This window comes from Astyanax mexicanus, chromosome 1, assembly GCF_023375975.1.
Source record: "Astyanax mexicanus isolate ESR-SI-001 chromosome 1, AstMex3_surface, whole genome shotgun sequence".
Classification (NCBI taxonomy): domain Eukaryota; kingdom Metazoa; phylum Chordata; class Actinopteri; order Characiformes; family Acestrorhamphidae; genus Astyanax; species Astyanax mexicanus.
Window position 1 is genome coordinate 43,498,979 of NC_064408.1, and position 27,678 is coordinate 43,526,656.

Here is a 27,678-nt window from a genome sequence, read left to right on the forward strand (position 1 = left end):
CTTAAGATTCAATGAAGGTAGACTACGCCACCTGGGGAGTTTCACCCCAGGAAATAAATATAAATAATACCCAAAGCACACAGGTGCATTCAGAGATACTCAGGAGACGTGAGATGAGGTTCAGCATAAAATCTTTACTTATTCAAGTTTGAAATAGTAGATACATGAAATACATAAGAACACTTTATTAAGCAATTAAAGTTTTTTTTTAAAAAAAAAACAACTTTAAAAGTATACACTGAGCCTTGGGACAAAATGCGCTTAAAAAAAAGGATATTAGAGATACTGGCTGTTTAGAGTCTTAACATAGCATTATCATCTTTCTGTAGCTAACTGGTGCTGGACAATTCTTGTGCCCGGGCCCTCCCTCCGAAGGAGAAATACAACCTCTGCAAGCACACACAGAGTACTCACACACACTCACACACGTCGCAACACCTCAAACCAAGGGTGAGTCCAACACAGCAAACCAAGTGCAAAAGGAAAGATTTCCCAAGGAGGAGGTAACCAGTCGGCCCAAGGGGGGACACCACGTGCACCAAGTTGTTCTACAAGAAAGAGAAACAGATTAGTAACAATAAATGTTATTCTTATTAATTTTCCATTTAGTTTACGGCCAGTATCACTAACAAATAAACAGCCAGCTTCCTATAGGAGGGCCCAAAGAGGTCTGCCACCATTGACACAAGGTGGGGTCAAGTTAACAAAAATACAAATAACAAAATCAATTTCCAACAGAAACAAAAAAAAAGGAAAAAAAGAAAAGAAAACAAAACAGTCTTTTTAATACAAATAATAAACACCCGGAAATAAAAAGAACAAAATAAATGAATAAATCTTAAATTAATTCAACCCCAACAAAACAGCATAGGCAAAACAGCAGAAGACTAGGGACTGCTCGGCTTGGTGCCACCTCAGCCTTCTCCGATGGCGACACTTCAGCTGAACACCTGATAAAAACACATGAATTAAAATAATTGCACTAGACAGATAGCTTGGGAGAGTTAGCTCTATAACCATCAAGCAAACAATACCTGTAGGCTTGAATTATCACTTGTTTGGGCTAGAATACATCCAGGGTTCCTGCTCCACTCTACAAATGAAATCCCAAATATATCTAAAAGCCTAAAATTCCCTCCAACCGGAAAATACAAAAAAACTCCTACCTTACGTTGTTACGGTCACAACACACCTGTTTTCCGGCACGCCAGAGCATACACCTAAATAAGAGGCATTTACCATAAATATCAGCCATATGGTTAAAACCCCACCTAGATAAGCGTTGCTGCACCCCAAATGCCTACCTTGCATCCAATACAGCTCCACATCCACACCAAGCTGCAGTTTTATGCGACGATGCCCAGAGTTAGCTGATGCTAACGGCTAACCGCTAACCGCGTTCACACCCGTTTTCCGGCACGCCAGAGCATACACCTAGAGAGGCATTTACCATAAATATCAGCCATAATATGGTTAAAACCCCACCTAGATGAGCGTTGCTGCACCCCAAATGCCTACCTTACATCCAATACAGCTCCAAATCCACACCAAGCTGCAGTTTTATGCGACGATGCTCAGAGCCGGCTGATGCTAACGGCTAACCGCTAACCGCATTCACACCCGTTTTCCGGCAGACCACCCCTGTATATCAAGGCGTTTGTGTTATTTTAGAGTGGATCAAAATCAACAAAAACCCCACTGCACAAAAGACACGTACCTTAGGAAACCACCCAGCAGCAAGTCCTGCAGTAACACGACCCAGCAACAAAGGAAACCACGAGCTCAACACAGCAGCATGCTATCCATGCTTTTATACTGAGCTAACTAGCATTTCTAGCACAACACAGAGGGGAGGGGGAGCCGCTGCTCCTCCACTACGGTGGCCATCCAAGCCCAAAATGGTTAACCCAGAGCCCAGTAACAGCTCTGCCTGTCACATATACCACCACATTTTGTGTCGGCGTCCCGTCGACAGAATACTGTTTACTAGTCCCAAGGTCTAAAATACGCTATAGCCATACTGCTTGAACCGGATACCAATGGTGCAGGGTCATCAGCTACTCTCACCATGGGTGTTGGCAGACGATGAGGGTTTCTATGCAGGCCTGCAGTCACTCTAGTTGTACGCCGAAGACTAACTAAATCCCTATCCCCCGTATCAACATCCGGAACAGAACTTGGTTCAGTGCTTAAGGGGGCATGAATGTCCTCAGGACTGATCACCTCCGGAGCAGCCACAGGTAAGGACCCCTGAGGTGGGGCTTCAGGAACCCCCAAGACCAACCATCGCCCCAACTCGTCCTCCCTCTGTTCTACCCCCTGTTCTAAACTTGGACATTCTGCTGGAGGGGTCGCTACTGACAACTTTTGTGGGACTAGCTTCATCATTACCCTGTGTACCTGCCGAACTTGCTCTAAATCTCGCACTGGAGCCACAGAGTACACTACACCCCCCGGTTCAGGTACCTTTAACACCTTGTGGACAACAGCGCTCCAGGCATCCTGGATTTTCTTGCGTCCACACACTGAATGATCACGAAGGTAAACCAGCTGGCCTATCTGCAACGGATCAGCTAAAGAACCCTGATCATGCCGCTCCTTTCGCCGTTGTGCTGCCACCTGTAACCTCTCCCTTGCCCCTTTAAAAGCAACCTGGAGACGCCGCTGATGTTCCTGGACCCAGTCACAAACGGTTCTGCCCTCAGTCTCCTGAACCCTACCCAACAAAAAATCTACTGGGAGTTGAGGTTCCTGCCCAAACAGCAGAAAGTGTGGCGATTCCCCTGTCGACTGATGGATGGAAGAATTATAATTAAAAACCAACTGGGGCAGGTAGTCTGGCCAATGGTTCTTCTGTTCCTGAGACAATGTACGCAGCAGGTTATGCATGGTTCGATTAAATCTCTCGCACTGGCCGTTACCTTGAGGGTGGTATGGGGTGGTCCGTGTTTTCTGGATGCCATACAAGTCACAAAGCTGGCGAACCAGGGAACTCTCGAAGCTTGCACCACAGTCTGAATGTAACCGTGCCGGGACACCATATCGATAAAACCAATGCTGAACTAGTGCCTTGGCCACTGTAGAAGCCCTTTGATCTCGAGTAGGGATTACCTGAGTGAATTTAGAGAACACGTCAGTTATTACCAGAACTTGTTCCGTGCCATCTCTAGCAGGCTCTAGAAAAGAAAAGTCTATAGCCACTACCTCATTAGGTCTTGAGGCCAAAAGATGCCCCATAGGGGCACGCAAGCGTGGCTGAGGGGGTTTAGCCAGGGTACACCTCACACATTGCTGACACCACTGCTCAATATCGTTAGTCATCCCAGGCCAATAACACCGTTCCCTTATCAATGCTATGGTACGCTCTATACCCTGATGGCCGTGATGGTCATGCAGTTGCCGCAAAACTTCCTCCTGCAAACACTCTGGAAGCAATAACTGCAATACTTCCTCCCCCCCATCTGGCTTCAGAATTCTACGGTATAGTAGCCCCTTATGCACCACAATTCTATCCCATTGGCGCAAGAACCCTTGGGTCCGAATGGGTAGGTCTACCCTCACACTTCGCCCCGGGAGTCTGCCTGCCTGCCAGAAAGAAATAAAACCTTGAATGCCTGGGTCAGCTTCCTGTAGAGCCCTCAATTCGTCATGATTATGGGAAGGAAAAGCAGAGATGGAACACTGAGCTACCGGTGGTACAGGGGCGCCTTCCCTGGCTTGCTGCTGCAAAATAAGAGGCAAAGTCACACCCCCCATAGCAGAATTGTGCAAATCTTCGGGAACGCACATTCTCTGTCGTGATAGGGAATCAGCATTTTTATTTGTGCGGCCCGACCGATAGCGGACGGTGTAATGGAATGCCGACAACTGGGAAACCCAGCGCTGCTCAGTAGCACCCAATTTAGCGGTACTTAAATGGCTCAAGGGGTTGTTGTCTGTCCAGACAATACACTCCTGGCCCCACAGATACTCCCGGAATTTTTCTGTCATAGCCCACTTCAAACCCAGAAACTCCAGCTTCATGGAGCTATACAACTTCTCATTAGGGTTGAGACTACGGCTTGCGTAAGCAACAGGACGCACCCGACCATCCTGCTCCTGGGAAAGTACAGCTCCCAAGCCTTGGTGACTAGCATCAACCTCTAAAATAAATGGGAGAGCAAAGTTAGCAAAAGCAAGTGTAGGTGCATCCACAAGCCTATGCTTAAGTGCCTGAAAACTGGTTTCACACTGTTCTGACCATAATTCTAATAATGGGGGCCCACGGCCTTTGCGAGCCTTTGTCCCACCTGCCTCAGCTACCAACTGATGCAACGGAGCAGCCAACTTCGCAAACCCTTCGATAAAACGACGATAGTAACTAGCAAAGCCAAGGAATGACCGTAGCTCAGAAACTATGGTTGGACGAGGCCAATTAGAGACAGCAGATACCTTCTCTGGGTCTGTGGATACCCCCTTGTCAGATACAAGATGACCCAAATAACGAACCTGGCGACGAAAGAAACAGCACTTCTCCAACTTAGCCTTTAGCCCAGCTTGTCCTAGTCGATTCAGCACCAACTCCAAGCGGCTCAAGTGCTGATCTAAGTCAGAAGAAAACACAATGATGTCATCAAGGTACAACAATAATGATTGGCAATTTTGATCCCCAAACATCCTCTCCATGAGCCTTTGAAAGGTACTAGGGGCGTTACATAACCCAAAAGGCATACGAGTAAAATGGAATAGACCGAAGGGAGTACAAAAAGCAGTCTTTGGGCAGTCACTCTCTGTAACTGGAATCTGATTGTACCCGCTAGCCAGGTCCATTGTTGAAAACCACTGGGCCCCTGACAGTGCATCCAAGGTCTCCTCTATCCTAGGGAGTGGGAATGCATCCTTTCTAGTCTTGGCATTAAGCTGACGGTAATCGACGCACATACGAAGGGTGCCATCTTTCTTTTTCACCAGAACAATGGGTGAGGCATATGGGCTACAGCTTTCCTGAATTACCTGGTTCTCCAGGAGTTGGTGAATATGAGCTTTAACCGCATCATAGTCTGAGGGGGGAATACGCCTGTACCTCTGTCTTACCGGTACATCATCTAACAAAGGGATGTCATGAGAAATTAAGTTTGTACACCCAATATCTCCCTCAAATGATGAGAATACAGCAGAATGTTTATAAAGCAGGGACCGAACCTTCTCTTGGTCTACTTGGGACAGAACAGACAGATCTAATGCCCCAATCTGCTCCAAAACTGAACTGGGCTGGGCTACCTGGGTCTGAACCCGGGCAACCACCGAAGGCTGACTCACCTCTTCTGTAACTCCATCAGGCAGACTCACAACCTGCACACTGGTCAATACTCCTAAGGGACAATGTGGAGGTAAAGCAACACTAACACAACCCACATTTACCACTGGCACATATACAGTCCCTCGAACCACCTTGACTAGCGAAACAGCAACCAACAGTCCGTCAGGCAAAACACCCACTGTGTCAGAAGGTTCAATTAGCACCCCATTAGCATGCTCACTGAGCTGGCTAGAACACGTAGCCGCAATCATTTTAAATGTACCAGCAGGTATCCGAATAGGTCTCCCACCCCTAACTTTAGCAACCCCTGTTAAGCTAGAAGGCTCGTCTAAAACCTGGTGACAGTACTGCAGGGCTTGCTGCCAGGGCGGTGACGCATGTACCACTGGAGGAAGATCAAACAACGCAGGGCCATGTTGGCCAAACAGCTCCTGATAACACTCTCTAATTACATTCATCCCCAGCACGCCTGGAACTACAGTGGAGGTACTTTGCCCCGGAAGGTCCTTAACTACCAACCAGCCACGATTCGGAATCGACTTGCCAAGTAGCTCTACCGTTAGTTCAACATAGCCCACATAAGGTATAGCCAACCCATTAGCAGCACGGAGCTGCAGCCACCGGCAAGATTGCAAGTCACCCTGAATGTGTTGACGGAAGAAACTTTCCGCTATAGTCGAAACCATAGACCCAGTATCAAGCAGGCAATTAACCACCACTCCCCCCAACCGAATAGCTACCTTTGGGCACTGGCCAACTAACAATGAAACAGTTGACGGATTCACAAAACTCTTATGGGTAGAGCCAATACTGTCCCCGTCCAATGCGTGGCTCTGCACAATGGTGGGAACTAGTTTTCCGACGGCTGAGTGTTAGCACCCATTCGACTATGAGGGGCAGCTGCTACTGGACGTACAGGGACCCTTTCATTTTCACAATCCCTCGCATAGTGTCCGGGTTTTTGGCACCGTCTACAAATTACGTTAGACCGACTTGGACCAAAAGTCTGAGGTGAAGCATGAAATTTAGCAATGCTCTGTGTTAGCTGATTAATCTGCTCTTGTTGTTTAAGTAACATCGCCCTGAGTTCTGTCATCTCTAGAGATGTAGAATTACCCACAGAAGATTGAGCTGCATATGGCTCCCTAGACATGTGCATAGCACACACAGAGGGGACAGAATAACTCCTACCTCGACCGGGATCATCTGGCCTACTCTCACGCTCCCATTGAATCGCTGCTGCACGCACCTGTAACATGGACAACTCCGGTGTCTGGCGGATCAACTGCTTCAGTTCCCTGCGGAGAGCAGAATCTTGAACATTCTCTACAAATTGATCACGAACCAAGACATCAGCATTAGGCACTACATGTGAGGCACACTGCTTTATTTTATCCATAAGTGCTAACAGAGCATGTGAGTACTCCTGTAATGACTCTCCTTCAAGTTGTTTACGACAAAAAAAGTTCTCCTGCAAAGCAACATACGACTTCGAACAACCATATAACTCTTGAAGAATAGACAAAATTTTCTGTGGATCCTCCCTTTGCATTCTAGGTCTATACCGTATTTCGTCCTTAGCTTCCCCATCCAAATGATCCATCATAAAATAAGCCTGGTCAAGGGGTGCCAAGTGGCGTGCCCGGATGCTAGCTTCTACTTCTTCTCTCCACTCCTCTATACTTATCCCAGACCTACCTCTGAACACTGGGCATTTACGCTCACGGGGGATGTACAAGAGCCTGTCCACTGGGGCCCGATAACTCACAGCCTCTGGATGTCCATCAATACCACTAGGGCCTGGTTGGGGCTGAGATACACGCTCTTGTAAAAGACGCTCATTATCTGCCTGGAGCTGTCTCACCAGGTCTCTCATTTCCTGGAGCTCGTTGGCCATGATAAAAGGGAAATAAGAAAAAGAGAAAACAAAAGGGGTAAATTAAACTGTTCCCTGTGAGCACCCAACTAAAATTTGGGGACCAACACGCCAACTGCTGTTTTGCCTTTAATACTAAAACACACAATTATATCACTATTACCAAAATCTGAACCTCAAAACACGTCTCAAATTCTCACGATCCTGCCGACTACGCCACAAATGTGACCCTTAAGATTCAATGAAGGTAGACTACGCCACCTGGGGAGTTTCACCCCAGGAAATAAATATAAATAATACCCAAAGCACACAGGTGCATTCAGAGATACTCAGGAGACGTGAGATGAGGTTCAGCATAAAATCTTTACTTATTCAAGTTTGAAATAGTAGATACATGAAATACATAAGAACACTTTATTAAGCAATTAAAGTTTTTTTTTAAAAAAAAAACAACTTTAAAAGTATACACTGAGCCTTGGGACAAAATGCGCTTAAAAAAAAGGATATTAGAGATACTGGCTGTTTAGAGTCTTAACATAGCATTATCATCTTTCTGTAGCTAACTGGTGCTGGACAATTCTTGTGCCCGGGCCCTCCCTCCGAAGGAGAAATACAACCTCTGCAAGCACACACAGAGTACTCACACACACTCACACACGTCGCAACACCTCAAACCAAGGGTGAGTCCAACACAGCAAACCAAGTGCAAAAGGAAAGATTTCCCAAGGAGGAGGTAACCAGTCGGCCCAAGGGGGGACACCACGTGCACCAAGTTGTTCTACAAGAAAGAGAAACAGATTAGTAACAATAAATGTTATTCTTATTAATTTTCCATTTAGTTTACGGCCAGTATCACTAACAAATAAACAGCCAGCTTCCTATAGGAGGGCCCAAAGAGGTCTGCCACCATTGACACAAGGTGGGGTCAAGTTAACAAAAATACAAATAACAAAATCAATTTCCAACAGAAACAAAAAAAAAGGAAAAAAAGAAAAGAAAACAAAACAGTCTTTTTAATACAAATAATAAACACCCGGAAATAAAAAGAACAAAATAAATGAATAAATCTTAAATTAATTCAACCCCAACAAAACAGCATAGGCAAAACAGCAGAAGACTAGGGACTGCTCGGCTTGGTGCCACCTCAGCCTTCTCCGATGGCGACACTTCAGCTGAACACCTGATAAAAACACATGAATTAAAATAATTGCACTAGACAGATAGCTTGGGAGAGTTAGCTCTATAACCATCAAGCAAACAATACCTGTAGGCTTGAATTATCACTTGTTTGGGCTAGAATACATCCAGGGTTCCTGCTCCACTCTACAAATGAAATCCCAAATATATCTAAAAGCCTAAAATTCCCTCCAACCGGAAAATACAAAAAAACTCCTACCTTACGTTGTTACGGTCACAACACACCTGTTTTCCGGCACGCCAGAGCATACACCTAAATAAGAGGCATTTACCATAAATATCAGCCATATGGTTAAAACCCCACCTAGATAAGCGTTGCTGCACCCCAAATGCCTACCTTGCATCCAATACAGCTCCACATCCACACCAAGCTGCAGTTTTATGCGACGATGCCCAGAGTTAGCTGATGCTAACGGCTAACCGCTAACCGCATTCACACCCGTTTTCCGGCAGACCACCCCTGTATATCAAGGCGTTTGTGTTATTTTAGAGTGGATCAAAATCAACAAAAACCCCACTGCACAAAAGACACGTACCTTAGGAAACCACCCAGCAGCAAGTCCTGCAGTAACACGACCCAGCAACAAAGGAAACCACGAGCTCAACACAGCAGCATGCTATCCATGCTTTTATACTGAGCTAACTAGCATTTCTAGCACAACACAGAGGGGAGGGGGAGCCGCTGCTCCTCCACTACGGTGGCCATCCAAGCCCAAAATGGTTAACCCAGAGCCCAGTAACAGCTCTGCCTGTCACATAAGCACCATAGCGATAGTGGCAACAGTGCAAGGTGGTAGTGGCAACTGTGCCAACAAAACTCATACTCATACTAAGAGTAAGAAACTTTGGGAGGATCCAAGATGCAGTAAGAGAAACCCATCCTCCTCTAGTCGAACTGCACAGAACAAGTAAATAACAGAGCAAAAACAACTGTACAGAGAGATAATGGGGAGCCAGAGGTAATGCAGGAGAAGGTTATGAGTTAGGTGATGAGCACATGCTCATCGTTAATGTCCATACAGTTTAAAGATCATTATGTACAGCTATGAAGTGTGGCAGGAGTGGATCACAGGGGCAACAGGGCACTGAAGAGTCAGGCTGGGCCACATCATGAACAGGGCATCTCAATACATAAGAAAGAGATAGATAGATAGAGAGAAAACAGAAAGAAAGGAAAGAAAAAATGTTTAATGTGTGACCTGTAAGAGAAATAGTTAAAGGGACAAAAACATAAAAAGCCTGTAATCAGAGCAGGATAGAACAGTGGTGTGTAATCAGAGAAGGTACAGAACAGTAATAATATGACTGTAGACTACAACTACAGAGAAACATTATAATCAGGAAGTTATTCAGAAGCTTGTGTAAAGAGAAATGTGTAAAGAGTCGCGATTTAAATATTGAAAGTGTGTCTGAGACCCATATACAGTCATATGAAAAAGTTTGGGTACCCCTATTAATCTTAATTAAATCTCTGAGACAACTTTTTGTATCCTTCCCCTGAACAACTATGTTGAACAATCTTTGTTTTTAGATCATTTGAGAGCTGTTTTGATGAGCCCATGATGCCACTCTTCAGAGGAGATTCAAATAGGAGAACAACTTGCAATTGGCCACCTTAAACACCTTTTCTCATGATTGGATACACCTGGCTATGAAGTTCAAAGCTCAATGAGGTTACCAAACCAATTTTGTGCTTCAGTAAGTCAGTAAAAAGTAGTTAGGAGTATTCAAATCAATAAAATGATAAGGGTGCCCATACTTTTGCACCGGTCAAATTTTGGTTTAATGCATATTGCACATTTTCTGTTAGTACAATAAACCTCATTTCAATGCTGAAATATTACTGTGTCCATCAATTATTAGATATATCAAACTGAAATGGCTGTTGCAAACACCCAAATATTTAGAACTAAAAATGATTAAGATTAATAGGGGTGGCCAAACTTTTTCATATGACTGTATTAATATGGAGGCTGTTTCAAATTGGAAAAAAAAACAAAAAAAGGAAAGCTCTTCCTCCTGCATAGTTTTTTTCTAGTATGCGGGACTGATGGTTTTGCAATATTCTGTAAATTGAAGAATGCAGTTTCAACTATACTGCATATGTGTCAAAATGATCCCTAGGTTTCTCACAGAATCTCAGATCTGAAATGATGCACATTTCTGTCCTTATTACACAGTAAATTTGCTAGTGCTGAATCAACACTAATAGTAACCCAGATTTAACAAAAACAGATTTCCTGTGTACATAAAGAAAAAAAATTAAATATATAGTTAGACTCTGCAACAGCTTCATCCACCAGGCAGTCAGACTTCTCAACGCACAGAGACAGAACTGAACATCACCCCGCCCAACACCCACCCACCCATCGCACTCACACAAACTGAACTGAACCCACACAAACTCACACCCTCTCAGCACTTAGAGGCTGAAATGTCTTTATTCCTATCAGCAATATTTGCTGCACTCTCAAAAACTCTAAACTCTCTACCTCATAACTGCTCTAATTATGTATCTTCTATATGTTACAGTATGTTACACATCTCTGCACCTTATCCTCACTACACTCTATTATACCATATCGGTATTTTAAGGTCTTGTCCTTAAATTGTCTCGTCTTTTGTATTTATTGTATTTATTGTATTTAGTGTTATAACTTTATGTTGCACTGTCGTCACTTCTGCACTTTATGTTGTTTATTGCTGTGGTTCTATGTTGCACCATGGTTCTGGAGGAACGTAATTTCATTATACTGTGTACCTGTACTCAGATGCAATGACAATAAAAGCCTCTTGACTCTTAGACCAAGAAAAACTTATATACACTTTTTTTTAGTTCATATGCAGTTGTTCAGATCGTGTTTGTTTCGGCACCGGAGATGTTTCTAAACATTAGCTGTCATTTTTGTAACATGTTCACACACACGTTTATTAATATGAACAACAGAACATTCACTCCATCTTTCTGTTTCCTGGTTGAGCTGCTCAGATAATTATAATCATAACCTTTTTTTACACAATTGGATACAGAACAGAATATGTTAAATATAATACAAATGCAGAAAATAACACAATGAACAGTTTTTGCATATAGAGGCTTCAAATATCAACATATCTTACACAGCATAAGTGATATGGTCCTTAGAACTGACACAAATAATTCAAAAGAGTAATAATAAATATATTAAATATAAAGTAAATACAGTAAATCTAAATAAATATCACTCTTTATTTTCAAGCTCCTGGTTCCCCATGTACGCTACAATCTCCAAATCAACATCATGGCAAGAAATCTCTTGGTTTCACCGGATGGGGTTTTCTCTCAGGTTCACACGTTTACTTTAATTGATATTTGATTATCAGTAAAATGTAGATGACATGTACTATTTTCATTTTTGAGGTACTGCTATTTCAAATGATTAATTTAGCTTTTCTCTGCATGTAGTACACTGCCATAGGCAACAAACCTATGACTGAATTCCTGAAAAGAGCAGCCTCTTCTCTGACATACAGCTCTCTCTGCCTGCCGGACAACATCAGGGAGAGGGGCGTGGAGAAGATTCCCAACTACTACTACAGAGATGATGGACTGGATCTGTGGAATATCATTTCCAGGTGTGCTAGCAAGAAAAACATTTAGAAGTTAATCTTAATTGTGTTTTTGAACAGCAGGGATTAAAGTGGATTTATCAATGATTCCCTTCCATACACTTCTTTCACAACAGTGACATGTGATGTTTATAGTATTTTAATGTGCAAAGCTGTGTTTAAATCACACTTGAGCATCTGTTCAGTAGTAACTTTAAAACTAATCCTGCAAAGAGTGATAAATGTGCCATTCACAGGAATTTTGAGAATTTAATGTTTTTTTCTTGTTTATTTGCTTTAATATCGATGTTCTAAACTATGTATAGAATAAGGAGCTGTTTGAGCTTCTGCCTAACAATGTGAGCACATCACAAGAAAAAATATATATATATAAATATAAATATATCTAACTGTCATCAAGCAAACCAAAATGAAAAACCATAGTTAAAATAGGATTTTGTAACGTAGACCAGGACCAGGGGAGACAAACGCTGGTTAGAAAACACAGGTTTATTAACAGGGTGTGGCAAATAAGAATAGTCAAAAACAGGCAGAGTCAAAACCAGAAGGGCAGCAGTAATAATAACATACCTAAGAGTAGTCAGACAGGAAGCAGAGTTCGGTACAGGGATAAGGATAAAGAGTAAACGATGCAAAACAAGGTCAGAAAACCGGGAATCAAAGACAAGATAGAACGCTTTGTACAGAGCTAGAATCTAGATCTAGATAATACACAGTAACTATGGAGCTGCACTGAGGGAGTATTTATACTGGAAAGATCAGGTGGAAACGATTAGCCATCAGTTAATAGCTGGGTGACGTAGAACGTGATCCTCAGAGCCACTGTAGTTCTGAGCCAGAGTCTTTAGGCAGAGAGGCGTGACAGGTTTGTTTATTTATTTTAATTCACAATCTAACAAAAATGTTTTTATGTAATTTAATAAGAACATTGTAGCTATTTACAATGTTAACGTTACTAATGTTAACTTGCTCAAAATCTGCTGATGTTTATGAAATGAGCACTATCCATTATGGAAAAGAGCTGCTCATGTCACTGAATTTGCTCACGTTGCATCACTCACGCTCACATCACTAAACACCTCTGGGTGTCACTGATGTTTGTTGACAATGATTGACTTCCAGCTGCTGTAATGCTTTCAATATTTGCAGTCTGCATGCCCAGTTAGAGTGTGATAACACTGTCCCATATTGCATTGCACCGGTTGCCCACGAACATTTTAAAGCTTGCGAATCCCATGAATAAAAACGTACAAAATGTAAAAATAAAAATACAAGTAACTGATCCTATGTAATCATGTTCACTGTGTGGGAAAAAACAGGGCATCCAACAAGGCAGAGAGTCCTTCTTTTCACCAAGCACACATTGAATTGTGAACTTGTATATATTTCTCTTCTACTGTAGTATGCTTTTTAAAATGACATTATTAGTTAAAGATTTTACAGCTCTTTGTTCTTTATTTCATATCTACTAGTTTTGTGCATGGAGTCCTGTCTTTTTACTACAATGATGAAGACGTACAGAAAGACAAGGAGCTACAGGCATGGATAGATGAGATAGTAGAAAACTGCTTCCAGGAGAAGAGTAAGACTGGTAAGCTTTCATTTCATTTCTTTTCTTTTATCCTGTTTTGTAAATCTGTTTAAAACCTTTTCATTCACGTCTCTGACAGGATTTCCACAGTCTTTTGTCACTGTTGAAGAACTGTCAAAATTTGTCACCATGGTGATCTTCACTGTGTCTGCCCAACATGCTGCAGTCAACAACGGACAGGTTTAGAAATGTTTTTTTAATTAAAAATTCATTTAAAGTTTTATTTTTATTATGATTGACCTGATACTACCTCTTTTCTGTCAGTTTGATTTTGGGGCTTGGATGCCCAACTTCCCAAGCTCTCTCCAATGTCCTCCACCAATCAGAAAAGGAGACACCACAGATGACACCATTCTTAAGACTTTACCTGATGTCTCCACCACGCTTAACATAATGGCAGTTGTGTACTTGCTGAGCCGCGAGTCCTCTGATCGGGTCTGTGAATTAATTATTGAAATTAACATAAAAAATTAATTACATTACATTAAATCACATTGCATTTGACAGATGCTTTTGTCCAAAGCGAGTTACAATAGTGAAGTACAAAAGCAATAGAAGTTAAAGATAAAAACATCTTTAGATAGGGCCTAAAGGAGATCAAAGGGAAATAATGGGATAGAGGCGTAGAGGAGGAGGAGAAGGAGATGAGGTTAGAAGTAGTTAGTTTTTTTAGAAGTGTTAAGAGAGTTGCTGCTCTTTGAAGAGCTCTGTCTTCAGGAGTTTCTTAAAGATAGTGAGAGATTCTCCTGATCTAGAAGTGGAAGGAAGTTTAATTATGAAAGCTATTGAATTAATGGATTCACACACTCTCAACATAAACGTCTTGTTGTTCTTCTGTGCATCTTCAGTACCCACTTGGATATTTCCCCGAGGCATTATTCCGTGAGGACACACCCCTGGACCTGATTGCAAAGTTTCAAGAGGATCTGCGTGTTCTTGATAAGAAAATTGAAAAAAGGAACAAGAAGCTTGATCTTCCATACACTTACTTGAGTCCAAAGAATGTGGATAATAGCATTGCCATTTAGAGTGAACAAACTGACAGGGCATTTTTCTAGAATGCATAGCACCCAACATGCACGAAAGAACAAGAGAAAGAAAAGAGAAAGTAAAAAATTATATAATCAAAATATATTTAGAAGGGTGATGAGCTGTTTCTTTCATTCTTTTCATTTATAGCAAAAATGCTGCAATTTAAATACTTCTGCTCTTAAAATAAAGGTTGATTCTTTAGATGATTATTTGAGTGATGCTAATGAAGAGCCACTTGTGGTTCTATAAAGAACGATGTTTGATACAGAGATTTGTGAGTGTAAACAACCTTTTAAAGATCTTCTACAGATCTTTCACTTGATGTAAATTTTTTTAAACCAATTTATAGTTAGTTTCACACTCTTTACAAAAGTGGTTCTTCTGTGACATCATTCAAAAAAGACTAAACTTTACAGTGCATTCAGCATTTTACAAATTCTACAAATTCTATTTTCCTCAGCTATCTAAATACTAAATATCACATGACAGATGCTGAAAGGCCGGTTTTATACACATACTAATACTACCATGCAGATATTTGCATGCAACATAATTTCCATATAGATTTTTTTTTTTCCATGCATATGTTTTTCAGGAATTAAGTGCATAATCAGGGAGAGGTACTATTAACAATTTTTAATCATTAATAGAGCTGTAGATAAGAAGCTTAATGCATTTTATAACCACATATAGAAACTGGATCAGGGTCAAACACTCTACATTTACATTTACAGCACAGAGTCATTTTGTAAGTATGATGGTAAAGTAGCCCTTCTTTGGAGAGGAGTAAATTAGCATAAAATGCATCCTCAATATAGAATGAATTCCAGAGTCACATATTAAAAACTAATTGTTTTTAAAAGGGCAGATCTGTAACGTCTGATTGGATGGCTTCAAATTTAAAGACCAGGTTTAAAAAAATAAAAGGGTTAAAAGAGACAGGCCAGAGAGGTAGACTGGAAAGAACAAGCTGGCTTCTGTTTAGAGAACTGAAAGGAAAGGACATATTAGGAAACGAGACACTCTGCCTGTGTGAGGTCATGATACTGGACTTATTTTATTGTACCTATATTGATCAGATACATTTAATGGTTTTGATTATTCTATGTTTCCTTCCTGCTATTTGTTCTTCTTTTTGAACCAAGAACATTTTTGTAGTATCCTTTTTTTCTTAAAATAAATCCTTTTTACTTGCTTGTTCCAGGTGTCAGTGCTGCTCATTTTTTACATCCTTCTTACGTACAGTTTTGTATATATTTTTTATTTCTCTCACTTTAGAACACATTTGTTTATGCTTCATTCCAATTTAGCCTCACAAGCATAAAAGGTCTTTATTTTAAATTTCCAAATTTGCTCACAGTTATTTTTAATGTTCTGTTTTTTCACATTAAATATGAATAGATAAATCATTTTAGGGGTACATTGTCTCTACTTGTGTCTTTCTGCTGAATAAGCAGGTTAACAGAAAAAAGAGAGCTCACCTAATCGTGACAACGTAATTAATATATGAAACTTATTCACAGTGATTACATTACTATTGAATTACTTTACCTACTGATCAAGTCATTGCTGGTGTTTACAAATATTTTAAAACTGTTAAATAAGATAAACATTTAAGAGACAGAAGTCTGATAGCCAGTGGCCAGGAGGCTGAAAGGGGCCAGGGTGGGATGATAGAGGCGGGTGGGATGACGGGGAATGGGGCAGAGGATGATGAGAGGATGAGGAGGAAGGGAGAAGGAGAGAAAGGACATGTTTGAGAAAAGAGACAGAAGAAGAGAAAGAGGTAAATCCAGATGGAATGACACAAACAGAAACTGGTGTTAATGGAGCTGTTTCTGCATGAAACAGAGCTGCATCTGCGATAGCAATGAGACAGACAGAGATGAGGCAGGGGGTGAAGCAGAGGTGAAGCAGGCAAAAATGAGGAAGGCAGACAGAGATGAGGGAAGCTGGTAGGTGGGCAAGCAAACAGAAATAAACAGTAAAATACCTGATATTTATCTTACTGTAAATTCAGAAGCATTAGAATGTGGAGTGAAGATCCTGTACAGATCACTGATCCGACAGACAGACAGAGATAAGTAAATCTTCTCCTCAGAGTAAAGAGTTCATCTGATTGTAGGACAGTGATTAGCAGGATGCTGATCTACAGATCCTGAGCTGGAGTTTACTCTCCTGCAGAACAGAAGCAGCAGGACTCCTTAACTTTTCACTAGTGATAATTCAAGTGAAGACTTCTGGGGTGGGTTTCCCGAAAACGATCAATCTTAGGGAATAACGAACGAACTAACGAATGACGTGTGTAAAGAACGAGCCAGTTCTGCGAGTGTTTCCCAAAGAGCTTCGCAACGTGAAAAGTAACGAACGAGGTTAAAGAACGTCTTTGTTGACTCCTCCCCCAAAACAGCGCACTCAATCGATCCACAAATATCGATTCAACACTGCCAATATGCAGTATTTATTCACTATTACACCCTAAAAACGTAGAAATGTGTTGTAATTAACAACATTATACTCCTAAAGATACATATGACTAAATAAATACTCGAAAATCCAATCTATTTTAAAACATTAAACTTATTTTTTACATTTTTAAAACTATTATTGTTGATATATATTATATTAATAGATAGTGTACTAATATTATTAATAGTAATATTGATAGTAATATTAATTTATTATTATTCTAATTATTAATATTATAAAAATAATATAATAATACATATACGTATGTTCCTGTGTGTGTGTGTGTATATATATATATATATATATATATATATATATATATATATATATATATATATATATATATATATATATTACATTTTAAACCAACAGAAATATGTTTTGTACTTTATACTGTGAAGCTCCAGCTCATCCTAAATCACCATCTCAGTTGGGTTAATGTCAGGGGATTGTCAAGGCCATGCACCTTTTTGTCTACTAATTCCATTTGCGTCAATTAGTTTTCATGGTTTTAATATTAATCGACAATGTAAAAAAAAAAAAAAACATGGAATGAGACGTGTTCAACTTTTGACTGATATTTGCGAGCTGACACACCCCAGAGTAATTAATGTCAAGACTTCTATCATCGCTAATCTGGATTTTAATAATTTACTCGTGGGTTTGATTGGCCAATTCCAATATGCCCAGTTAGACTACAAGCCACAGTTGGCATAATAATATAATATAATATAATATAATATAACTTATTCACTCACTTACTCACTCGTCAACCGCTTTATCCGTTAAGGGTCGCGGGGGGTGGGGGGGCTGGGGTGCTTGGTGGCTGGAGTCAGCTGGCATCGGGCTGAAGGCAGTATACACCCTGGACAGGATGCCAATCCATCACAGGGCAGACAGACACAGACAGACACACAGACACATTCACTCAAACACTCACACCTAAGGGGCAATTTTTATCCGACATCTAATTAGCCTGAACTAATTTCTTTGGACTGTGGGAGAAAACCGGAGGACCCGCAGACACGGGAAATAAAATAATATAATATAATATAATATAATATAATATAATATTTATATAGTAATGTAATTTATTATAATTAATAGTAATATAATATAATATAATAATATTAATAATTATATAGTAATATAATTGATTATATAATTAATAGTAATATAATATAATTGCTTCAAACACGGAAATTATAATTTTTCTTCCTCAACATTGGTGGTCCCTGGTGTTTAAGCCGAGATCCCCTAAAGAAGCTCGTTAAAAATAACGACTGGGTCAGGGCACTCGTTAATCTGCGAGCGAGTTTACGTAGTACTTTAGTTACGTACGGGTTTGGGAAACACTCTTTAATTAACGATCAATCTTAAGTACGAGTTAACGAAGTTCTTAGCGTTACGAAGCTTTCGGGAAACCCACCCCTGAACTGATGGGTGCGGGTCGAGGACACCTGAACTCACAAGAGTGTTTTTAACCCCTACAGACCACATGGAGGACCAAGAGAACCTTCATTCACCTTTTAATGACCCATTTAATCATCTAAAAGCGTTTAAAACACATGAATTAAATGTAAAATGTTGCACAGTGCAGCACTAGTCATTAGTTCCTGTTCAGTCTCTGTGTTTTCTATCAACTACAAAACAGTGTTATCAAGTGTTACACGTTACTGTAAATGATCAACTTCAGCTTAAAGAGTTCAGTCTGTAACTTGATTGTTTACGTGTTGGATATTAGTGAGCTGTGATTGGTGAATCCAGTAACTGAGCTGCTTTATGCTTTTATAGAATGATGTCATGAGCAGTTTGTGAAGGAGGATCTAAAACCCCAAATCAGAAAAAAGCTGGTACAGCATGAAAAATACAAATAATAAATAAATATATTTTTATTTTTACTTTGGTATTTATTTGATTGCAGAAAGCACAGACACAGCTTTCATTTTTTTCTGTTTGATCAAGTGTCACTAAAATGAGACCCAGCACCACTAAAATAATGGTTCACGTGGGTTTCGTTGTTTTTAAACAAAAGTTTTTCTCAAAAAAATTTTTAAATCTTAGAAATGATGTCATAAAAATATTATTTTAACAATAAATGTTACGCCTGTTTCCCAAAAAACTTCTTAGTCTCTAAAGTTAGAAATCAGAGTTAAACACTTCTTCACTGACTCCACCTGATTCCACTGCACTAGAAAAACACCACCAGTTAAAAACTGAACCATTTACATACATTTTCTCATTACTATACCAGAAAAGTGTTATAAGAGAAATATTTATTATAAACATCAGTGTTTATTACAAAAACTAAAATATATAGTGCTTATAAAGTCTATAAAAATGCATTTCATAAATGTAATAATTTAATATATCTGATAATATAATACACGTCAATCAAGATAAATTATTCATGTAAATATAAAATATCTATAACAGAGCAAAGATAAGATTATAATATTTTTAACCTTAATATCTAACAGTACATGTAAATGTTCAAATAAAGTCTTAGAATTAATAGATTTTAATAACTGGTATAATAATAATCTGTGTTATTCTGTTAGTTCTGATTTATGCTGCTGCTGGTTTATGTGGTTGATGATTTTATTCTATGGTTGTATTTGATAAATTAGAAACGTGATTTTGAGCTGTTTCTGAGATGAACAGTAACTGTAGTGTTGAGGTGCAGAAATTGAACTTTTGTACATTTTAATGTTTTGTAGAATTAATTCATTACATTGTTAGAATAAAATATAATCTAATATAATAAAAGTAGCATCTATTTACACAGTGGGTTTATTGTGTTAATAATATTTAAAAATGTCTGTCTCTGATTATCTGGTGTTAAACCAGGGATTTAAATATAAAACTAATAAACTACATACATTAATGCTTATAACTGAACTAAAGACCTTCACAGGGTCACATGACCACACAACACAAGCTGTAGATTTTATTTTTGTTGGTTGTTGGATGTAGTTTATGTTATGGTGAATTTTTCTAAAAATAAACATTTTTATAATATATATAAATGTGATTTTTTTCTCAACTTAGATTCAGCACATCTGATTTTGTAAAGGATTTTTTTTTGTGGAACTGCGCAAAAAGACATTTCTAAGTCATTATGAATGGATCAGAATCCTCTTATGTTAAGAATGAACTTCAGAAATACGTAACTTATGATGAAAATGCACAAAATTTACGAATGTTCTTAAAAATGAAATTACAAAGTTCTTATTTCTCAACCCTCTCAGCCTGATCCTGAATCTGAGTCTCTCCTGGATTAAAGTCTGAAATCAGACTGAACAGCTTCTATCTGCTCTTACTGAGAGTAAAAATCACATGTTTAGATTAATCTTCACTTTTTATTCTAAATAAATATAATGCAAAGAAAACACATCATTCTAGAAATCAGATTCATTAACATGATTAAAACAGATCAGATGATAAATAGGAGTTTCTGACTGAAGGGAGAGACATGAATATTAATAATGTAAATAACTAGAACTCAAGAAAACCAAACAACATAAAAAATAAACAAATGAATTATCTCAAACTTTTTTATTAATAAAAAATAAAATATGAATTTTATTTTCTAATCAAAGAGTTTGTGATTTTTACTTTCAGACTCTTTAGTTCAATTGTTTCATTATATCACTGTCAGAACAAAACCTTTTTATCTATTTTTTTCTAGACAACATTTTTTGGTTATGAAGATTTATTGTGTTTTAAAGACAATAAAGAAAATAAAAATAAGTTTAAAGAGACAAAAACACACAAAGACACACACACACACACACACACACACTCTAACACACAAACAGGTCAGATTACAGTGTATCTCACAGGTAAGGATCCCCACCACCCAGAACATAAACCAAGTGCAGAGATAAACATTAACACAGTTTAACTGAATTAAATCTGAAATCAACTCAAATCCAGATCTAAATCTAATCTGCAGTCTAACTCACTCATTACCCGACGCTGATCATAAACCCAGTCACAGATCTGATCCTGACCTGAAACTGAACCACACAAATGAAAGTGTTCAGTTACAGATCAACTAAATAATCAACTAAAAATCATCACCAGTCAAAAATCACCAGTCCACCAAAATAACACCTATAACCTCTAACTCCTCCATATAAACCCATTCTAACCCCCCCCCCCCAAAACAACCCCTCACCCCCTACAGTGTCCCAGAATAAACACACATTTCTATTCTTAACACAATTCTTTTCTGTATCATCTGAACTACTTTCACTTTATTGTGGATCACAAAATCTCACAGATGATCCAAAATTATAAAAACAGACTCCAGCGTAGAGGGGCTGAGTGAATGTGGTGTGGACTGTGTGTAGGAGGGTCATTGTATCAGAGACGCTGTAGAAGGACAGAGTTCCTGCACTGTGATCCACATACACTCCTATTCTGGAGGATGGAGGAGCTGAGATCTTAGTCTCAGTGTTGTTGTGACAGAAAGAGAGAGAGGGAAAACACTGCAGACTCCAGGACTGATCATTGTGTCCAAACCAGCATTCATAACCCCATCCTTTCCTGCTGATCCCTTTATATGATACTGATATGTACAGTTTATATCCCCCAGTACTGCTCCACTCAACCTCCCAGTAACAGCGTCCACTCACACTCTCCTTACTCAACACCTGATACCAGCAGTTAAATCTCTCTGGATGATCAGAGTAAATCTGTTTATTACTGCGCTTCACCACTCTGTTGTTCTCAGACAGACTGAGGAACTGATTTACTGTGTTTGGATCCAGAGTCAGTCGACAGAAATCTGAAAAAAAAGAGAAAAAAAGTGTTTTATTTATTTCTTCTTCACATAATAAACATTGATAATAAAGTTGAAAATGTTCTTTCTTGTATATTTATTCAGTGTTTAAAGATCACTGAGGTGTTTATTTCTACTTACACTGTAGAAAGTCTCCTCTGGTCTTTGGTTCTGAGGGTAAAATCATCTGAACTGCTGAAACTGTAGAAACACAGAAACCAAATGATCCAACAGAATGAATGAAGAAAACTCTTTATTCAGAAAGAAACAGTTACAGATATATAATTATCTTTCAGGTTATAAAAAAAATATCTGAATTTGTTGCATTGATTACATTTGTATTTAATAATTATAATATCTGTTATAATGTAGTTTATTGTTTCTCAAGAGACTCAGACAGAAGTTGTGCTTTTTCTAATAGACAAAATGTCTCTGTGTAACTTAGTTAGTGGTTTTCAAACACCTGTAATAAAGCATTAATAACACTGTATAGCTGCTGCAGGTGAGCTGTGAGCTGATTGGAGAAAAGCTCTGGACTCTCTATAGAAGCCCTGAAGAGATTCTTATAATATGATTAAAAATAAAGAAATTTAGAGTAATTTTAATATTTTATCCATCAAATCTACATAAATTCATCTGCTATTTATTCTGAGTAATATTGTGGATTTATGTTAATCAGGGTCACATGATCTTCAGTGTGTTTCAGATCAGATCTCCTCCTCTTACCCTGTGGAGAGATTTTACTGAATTCCTTCCTGCAGAATTCCTCCAGTCGCTCTTTCAGATCAGAGAGAGATTTCCTCACTCCATCAAATGAGAGATGATGATGGACAGTGATGCTGGGTGAATCTTCACCTCCAGAAGAGACACTCACAGACTGGAATCTCTACAGAGAGTGAAAATAGAGCTTTACTTTACAGATCTGTAATCAATAGGTAGTAATGTGGTAATACTGTGGTAACAATTTGTAGAAATCTGTAAAATAAAGATCAGTTTCCTTGTTGTAACTAAATAATAGATCATTATTTAATAAAATGGATCGACAGTGATATTAGTATATATATAGTATGTATATAGTGTTACATGCTGTAAATCATTCTTTAAAAGAGTATTTCCATTTTTTATAAAATAGTCAGTAAATGTGGTAAAATCTGAGTCATAACTGAGCATCTGTTATTCATAATTATTACATTGTTAGAAACATGATGTTCATTTGCTCTATTAAACGTGTATCAGCATATTACACTCTTTCTCTCCAGTGAATGTGAGGTTTTATAACATTGGGGTGATTTTCCTCATAAACACTGCAGTAGTTCTGCTGAAATGATTCTGTATTAAAGCTGTAAAATATTAATTTACCTGTTTCTGCTGTTTCTTACCTTTAATATATTTAAATGATCAGGTACATTATATCTTAATTTAACACATTAACAGGACATAATTAATGATTATAATTTAAAATGTAAAAATTAATTATTTCTTTCATGTTTCTTTATTATTTTCTCTCTCAGCAGCTGATAGTATCAGTTCTTCAAAATGATGAGGATAACTGAACTAAAATATGAGAATTAAGCTTTATCATTAAATGCTGTTGGTTTGGTTGATAATGCAGTATCATTATGCAGTAAAATCTGCTAATTAAAGACTGTTGACCAACACCTTTAAAATGAACTGGATTTCACACTGAAGTTTTCAGCTTCTCAATGTTTCTTAGAAAAAGATTAAAATCATCAGCAGTGATAAATTCCCTCTTTTACTACTTAAGGACTGAGAAACACAGACTAAAATAAAATATTTATTATCTTTTTATTAAACGTTATGAGGAGGAGTGTGAGAATGTTTCTGAGGATCAGGTGTATCTGTAGATCAGATCAGTGTTTGTTACCTGCAGGAAGTGGATGTGATCCTCTGTGTGTGAAAGCTGCTCCAGCTCAGTGTTTCTCCTCTTTAGATCAGTGATCTCCTGCTCCAGCTGCTCCAGGAGTTCTTCAGCTGCACTCAGTTCAGTCTTCTCCTGATCTCTGATCAGCTCTGTTACCTCAGAGCGCTTTTTCTCAATGGAGCGGATCAGCTCAGTAAAGATCCTCTCACTGTCCTCCACTGCTGACTGTGCAGAGAGCTGTTAGAACAAACACCCACACACACATACACACACACACACATACACAGACACACACACACACATACACAGACACACATACACACATACACACATACACACACACAGACACACACACACACACACATACACAGACACACACACACATACACAGACACACATACACACACACAGACACACACACACACACACGCACACACACACACACACACACATACACAGACACACACACACATACACAGACACACATACACACACATACACACACACAGACACACACACACACACACGCACACACACACACACACACAGACAAAGAAGAATAGAGATATATATTTAAAGCTGCGTCTCTTAATGTGATTTTACATTTGTTAGAAAAAAGTAAATTAACAACTTTAAAAGACCTCAACTGACATTTTATAGACACACGTCAAGATAGACTATAATACATGTACAAAAACCCCTGACTGTAAAGCATGGTGGAGGGAGCATCCTGGTTTGGGGCTGTATTGCTGCATCAGGATCTGAACATCTTTTGATTATTGATAGATCATATTAATAATGAATTTAAATGTGTATCATTACAGTTAACAGGATAATTTAAGGGCTGCAGTTCATGATCTTAATCTGAAGAGATGTTGGGTAATGTAACAGGAAGGTGAACGCTGCTGAAGGGGATCTACAGGTTATTAAATCTGAGTGTTGCTGTTTCTCCACACTCTTCATTTTAACTGTAGATGAGTTACTTCTCATTGGCAGTGTGTCTGTACACTGAGTGTGATGTGAAACAGCTGCTCCAGCTGTTCTCTGTTCTCTTCTCACCTTAAGAGTTTTCACAGCCTGTTTCACCTCCTGCAGCTTCTTCTGTTTCTCCTGGATTCTCTGCTGGAATTTCTTCTGCATATCTTTCACTTCACTCTGGAGAAACAAAGTCAGCTCTTTATGAAGTGTGAGAGAGGAGGTGAATTATTAATCAGAAGATTGAAGTTTATTGTTTCTGTAATGGACTCTGGTACTGTCTGTAGTTTGTGTTGTGAAGCTGAAGAAAGACTGGTAGAAGGGTGTTAGCTGACTAAACCAGTCTCACCAGTTTACATCAAATATAATCTCAATCTTTCTTTCTCTGAACTCATTTACTTTTACATGATCAGACAATCAGTAAAGAGCACATGCTGAATATTACAGAACTAGAAATTAATTAAATTTAAAATAAATCTGAATTTCGAACCTGTTTCTGTGTTCTTTCTGTTTTAGCTGAGACTGTATCGTGACCTTTGTGTTCCTCCATCGTACATAAATAACAGATAAACTGTTGATCAGTACGACAGTAGATCTCGATCAGTTTATCATGCTGAGAGCAGATCTTCTCCTGCAGCTGTTTGGAGGCTTTGACCAGCTTGTGCTTCTTAAAGGCAGGAGACTGATAGTGAGGTTGGAGATGAGTCTCACAGTAAGAAGCCAGACACACCAAACAGGACTTGATGGCTTTGAGTTTTCTCCCAGTACAGAAATCACACTCCACATCTCCAGCTCCAGCGTAACAGTGAGCAGGAGAAGCAGCTCGGACTTCTGTCTTCTTCAGTTTCTCCACCACTTCAGCCACCATGTTGTTTCTGCGTAGAACAGGCCTCGGAGTGAACGTCTCTCTGCACTGGGGGCAGCTGTAGACCCCCCTCTGATCCTCCTGATCCCAGCAGCCATTAATACACACCATACAGTAACTGTGTCCACAGGGAATAGCTACTGGATCCTTCAGTAGATCCAGACAGACTGAACAGCTGAACTGATCCTGATCTACTGAAATACTGGCCTCTGCCATTTTCCTGCTCTCACAGACTGAGAGAGAGAGAGAGAGAGTGTAAGTGAGTTTCGTTTTCTCTGAACTGAGTAGGAGTGTCTTCCTGGTTCTCTGTTTACTGGAGAGTGAGACAGAAAGAGGTGGAGAGAGAGAGAGAGAGAGAGAGAGAGAGAGAGAGAGAAAAGAGGAGGAGTTTGTGTTGATGGAGCTCTAATCCCTCCTTCAGGTCAGCAGTTTGGTGGTGGGAAGAATAGATCAATAATATATCAATAATAGATCAATATGGCTTTAGGTTTAAATACAGTTCTCTCAGTTCTTAATGTTTGGGACTGTCATGTTCTGGCCCTGTTTCCTGTCTGTCCTCGTGCCTGTGTGTGTCCCACGTGACCTGTGCCCCTGTGTTCTGTCTCAGTACTGTTTTCCACCTGTGTCAATTTGTAGTTCCGCCCCCCTAGCCCCAGGTGTTTCCACTTCCCTTGTGTGTTATATAGTCCCCCTCTGTCACTTTGTTCTGGTCGATCTTTGCACCAACTCCTGTCGTTTGTATCTCAGCGTTTCTCTATTCTTAGTTCTAGTTCCATGTTCCTAGTTCTGTTTTTCTTCTTGTTTATTTCTTGTTGATCTTAGTTTTATTTCCTTTGTTAGTATCTTGTTTATTCCTTTGTTTTCCTTGCCCTGTCTAGTTTATTTCTGTCTAGTTTTAGTTATTAGTTTGTTTCTTTGTTTAGCCTCCCTGTTTGTATGTTATCGTTATTCACTCATTTATTTTGGTTTGTTTCTTTGTTTATTTATATATTTAATAAATTACGCCCTTACCTGCTCTTACATCTGCCTCCACGTCTCCCTGCCTGGCTCCTTCTGACAGGGACAGTTAGTTAAGAGAGAGAGAGGACTGTGTTCACACTATGTACTGTGGTTTTAGTTTGGTTTTAAATCTCTTACGTTAGAAATACTATTATAACTATTTTAACTGCATGTTTTCTAAGTTAGTTTTAATGAGTTTAACTCTTTGTTTTAGGGATGTGTTTTGTGTTTAGGGATTTTACCTGCAGTTTCTAACTTACATTTATACTCTACTCTGTTTAGTTTCCCTAGGCTAAAGGGCTTCAACACCCAGGGGCGGATTTTACCACCACGCAAACCACGCAATTGCTTGGGGCCCCCTGCTGGCCAAAAGGAAACGCATTATTTCTTTTTTGTTTGACACCCAAGAGACACCGTACACGCAAGTTAAGCTAGGCGAGGTAGACTAAGGTAGCTTCGGCACAACCATGAAGCGGTCTTATCCCAGCGAATTCCAAAAAGAAAGAAAATTAAGGAAAGGAAGTCCAGCACAGAAAGCTTGACAAAGCACACCAATTTTTTTCACAGCAGCAAGAAATGAAACATCTGGAACGAGCCGATCTCTTGGGCTGTTTGCCCGGCGTCAGCGCTGTGGAACGAGCCGATCTCCGGGGCTGTTTGCCCGGCGTCAGCGATGTGGAACGAGACGATCTCTGGGGCTGTTTGTCCGGCGTCAGCGATGTGGAACGAGCCGATCTCATAAAACCTATTTTGCTTTACTTTAATCTCCTTATGCTATTGCCAAACACAATACTGAGAGAGTGCATAATAGTTTTGCGATATATTGATTATCGCTGAATCGCAGTTTTGAGATATCACCGTTATTATTAATTTACTACAGCTGAAAGCTGGAAAAACTTGAAAATGGGCCTTAAAAGTGCTTAAAAAAGTGCTTGAATTTACCTTGTAAAAGGTGTATGAACCCTGAATATTGCATTTTGCTATACAAAAAAAAACATTTGATCAGGGCCACAGAAAAAAAAAACATTGCTTAGGGCCCCAGAACTTCCAAATCTGCTCCTGTCAACACCCAACGTATTTTAGTTTTTGTTCAGG

The 27,678-nt window shown here is 39.3% G+C and overlaps 3 protein-coding genes across 11 annotated transcripts in view; 1 reads left to right on the forward strand and 2 right to left on the reverse strand.

The window, feature by feature from the left end:
• The window catches only part of LOC103036852 (polyunsaturated fatty acid lipoxygenase ALOX15B-like), a 98,940-nt gene extending 83,136 nt beyond the window's left edge, over positions 1-15,804 (forward strand). For 5 of the 9 annotated variants that reach the window (XM_049467020.1, XM_049467023.1, XM_049467017.1 and 2 more), the window contains exons 10-15: positions 11,612-11,698; positions 11,818-11,987; positions 13,454-13,572; positions 13,652-13,752; positions 13,837-14,007; positions 14,421-15,804. In XM_049467020.1, coding sequence (XP_049322977.1) covers positions 11,612-11,698; positions 11,818-11,987; positions 13,454-13,572; positions 13,652-13,752; positions 13,837-14,007; positions 14,421-14,600 — 828 coding nt within the window. In that variant the 3' untranslated portion in view covers positions 14,601-15,804. The remainder of the gene's footprint in view (positions 1-11,611; positions 11,699-11,817; positions 11,988-13,453; positions 13,573-13,651; positions 13,753-13,836; positions 14,008-14,420) is intronic. The other 4 variants (XM_049467029.1, XM_049467031.1, XM_049467034.1 and 1 more) reach the window with 4 other exon arrangements.
• A 5,491-nt stretch (positions 15,805-21,295) lies between these two features.
• Positions 21,296-27,678, reverse strand: part of LOC111189189 (tripartite motif-containing protein 16-like) — a 141,308-nt gene continuing 134,925 nt past the window's right edge. Inside the window, exon 7 of the mRNA XM_049467129.1 lies at positions 21,296-21,354. Within this exon, the coding sequence (XP_049323086.1) occupies positions 21,336-21,354 (19 nt within the window). The 3' untranslated portion in view covers positions 21,296-21,335. The remainder of the gene's footprint in view (positions 21,355-27,678) is intronic.
• Positions 21,336-25,815, reverse strand: LOC125782609 (tripartite motif-containing protein 16-like). The gene is made up of 6 exons (XM_049467160.1): positions 25,210-25,815; positions 24,804-24,899; positions 23,748-23,981; positions 22,589-22,748; positions 22,004-22,063; positions 21,336-21,868 (listed from the first exon to the last, which is right to left on the reverse strand). The coding sequence occupies exons 1-6, from the start codon at positions 25,798-25,800 to the stop codon at positions 21,336-21,338; spliced, it is 1,674 nt and encodes a 557-aa protein (XP_049323117.1). The 5' UTR covers positions 25,801-25,815.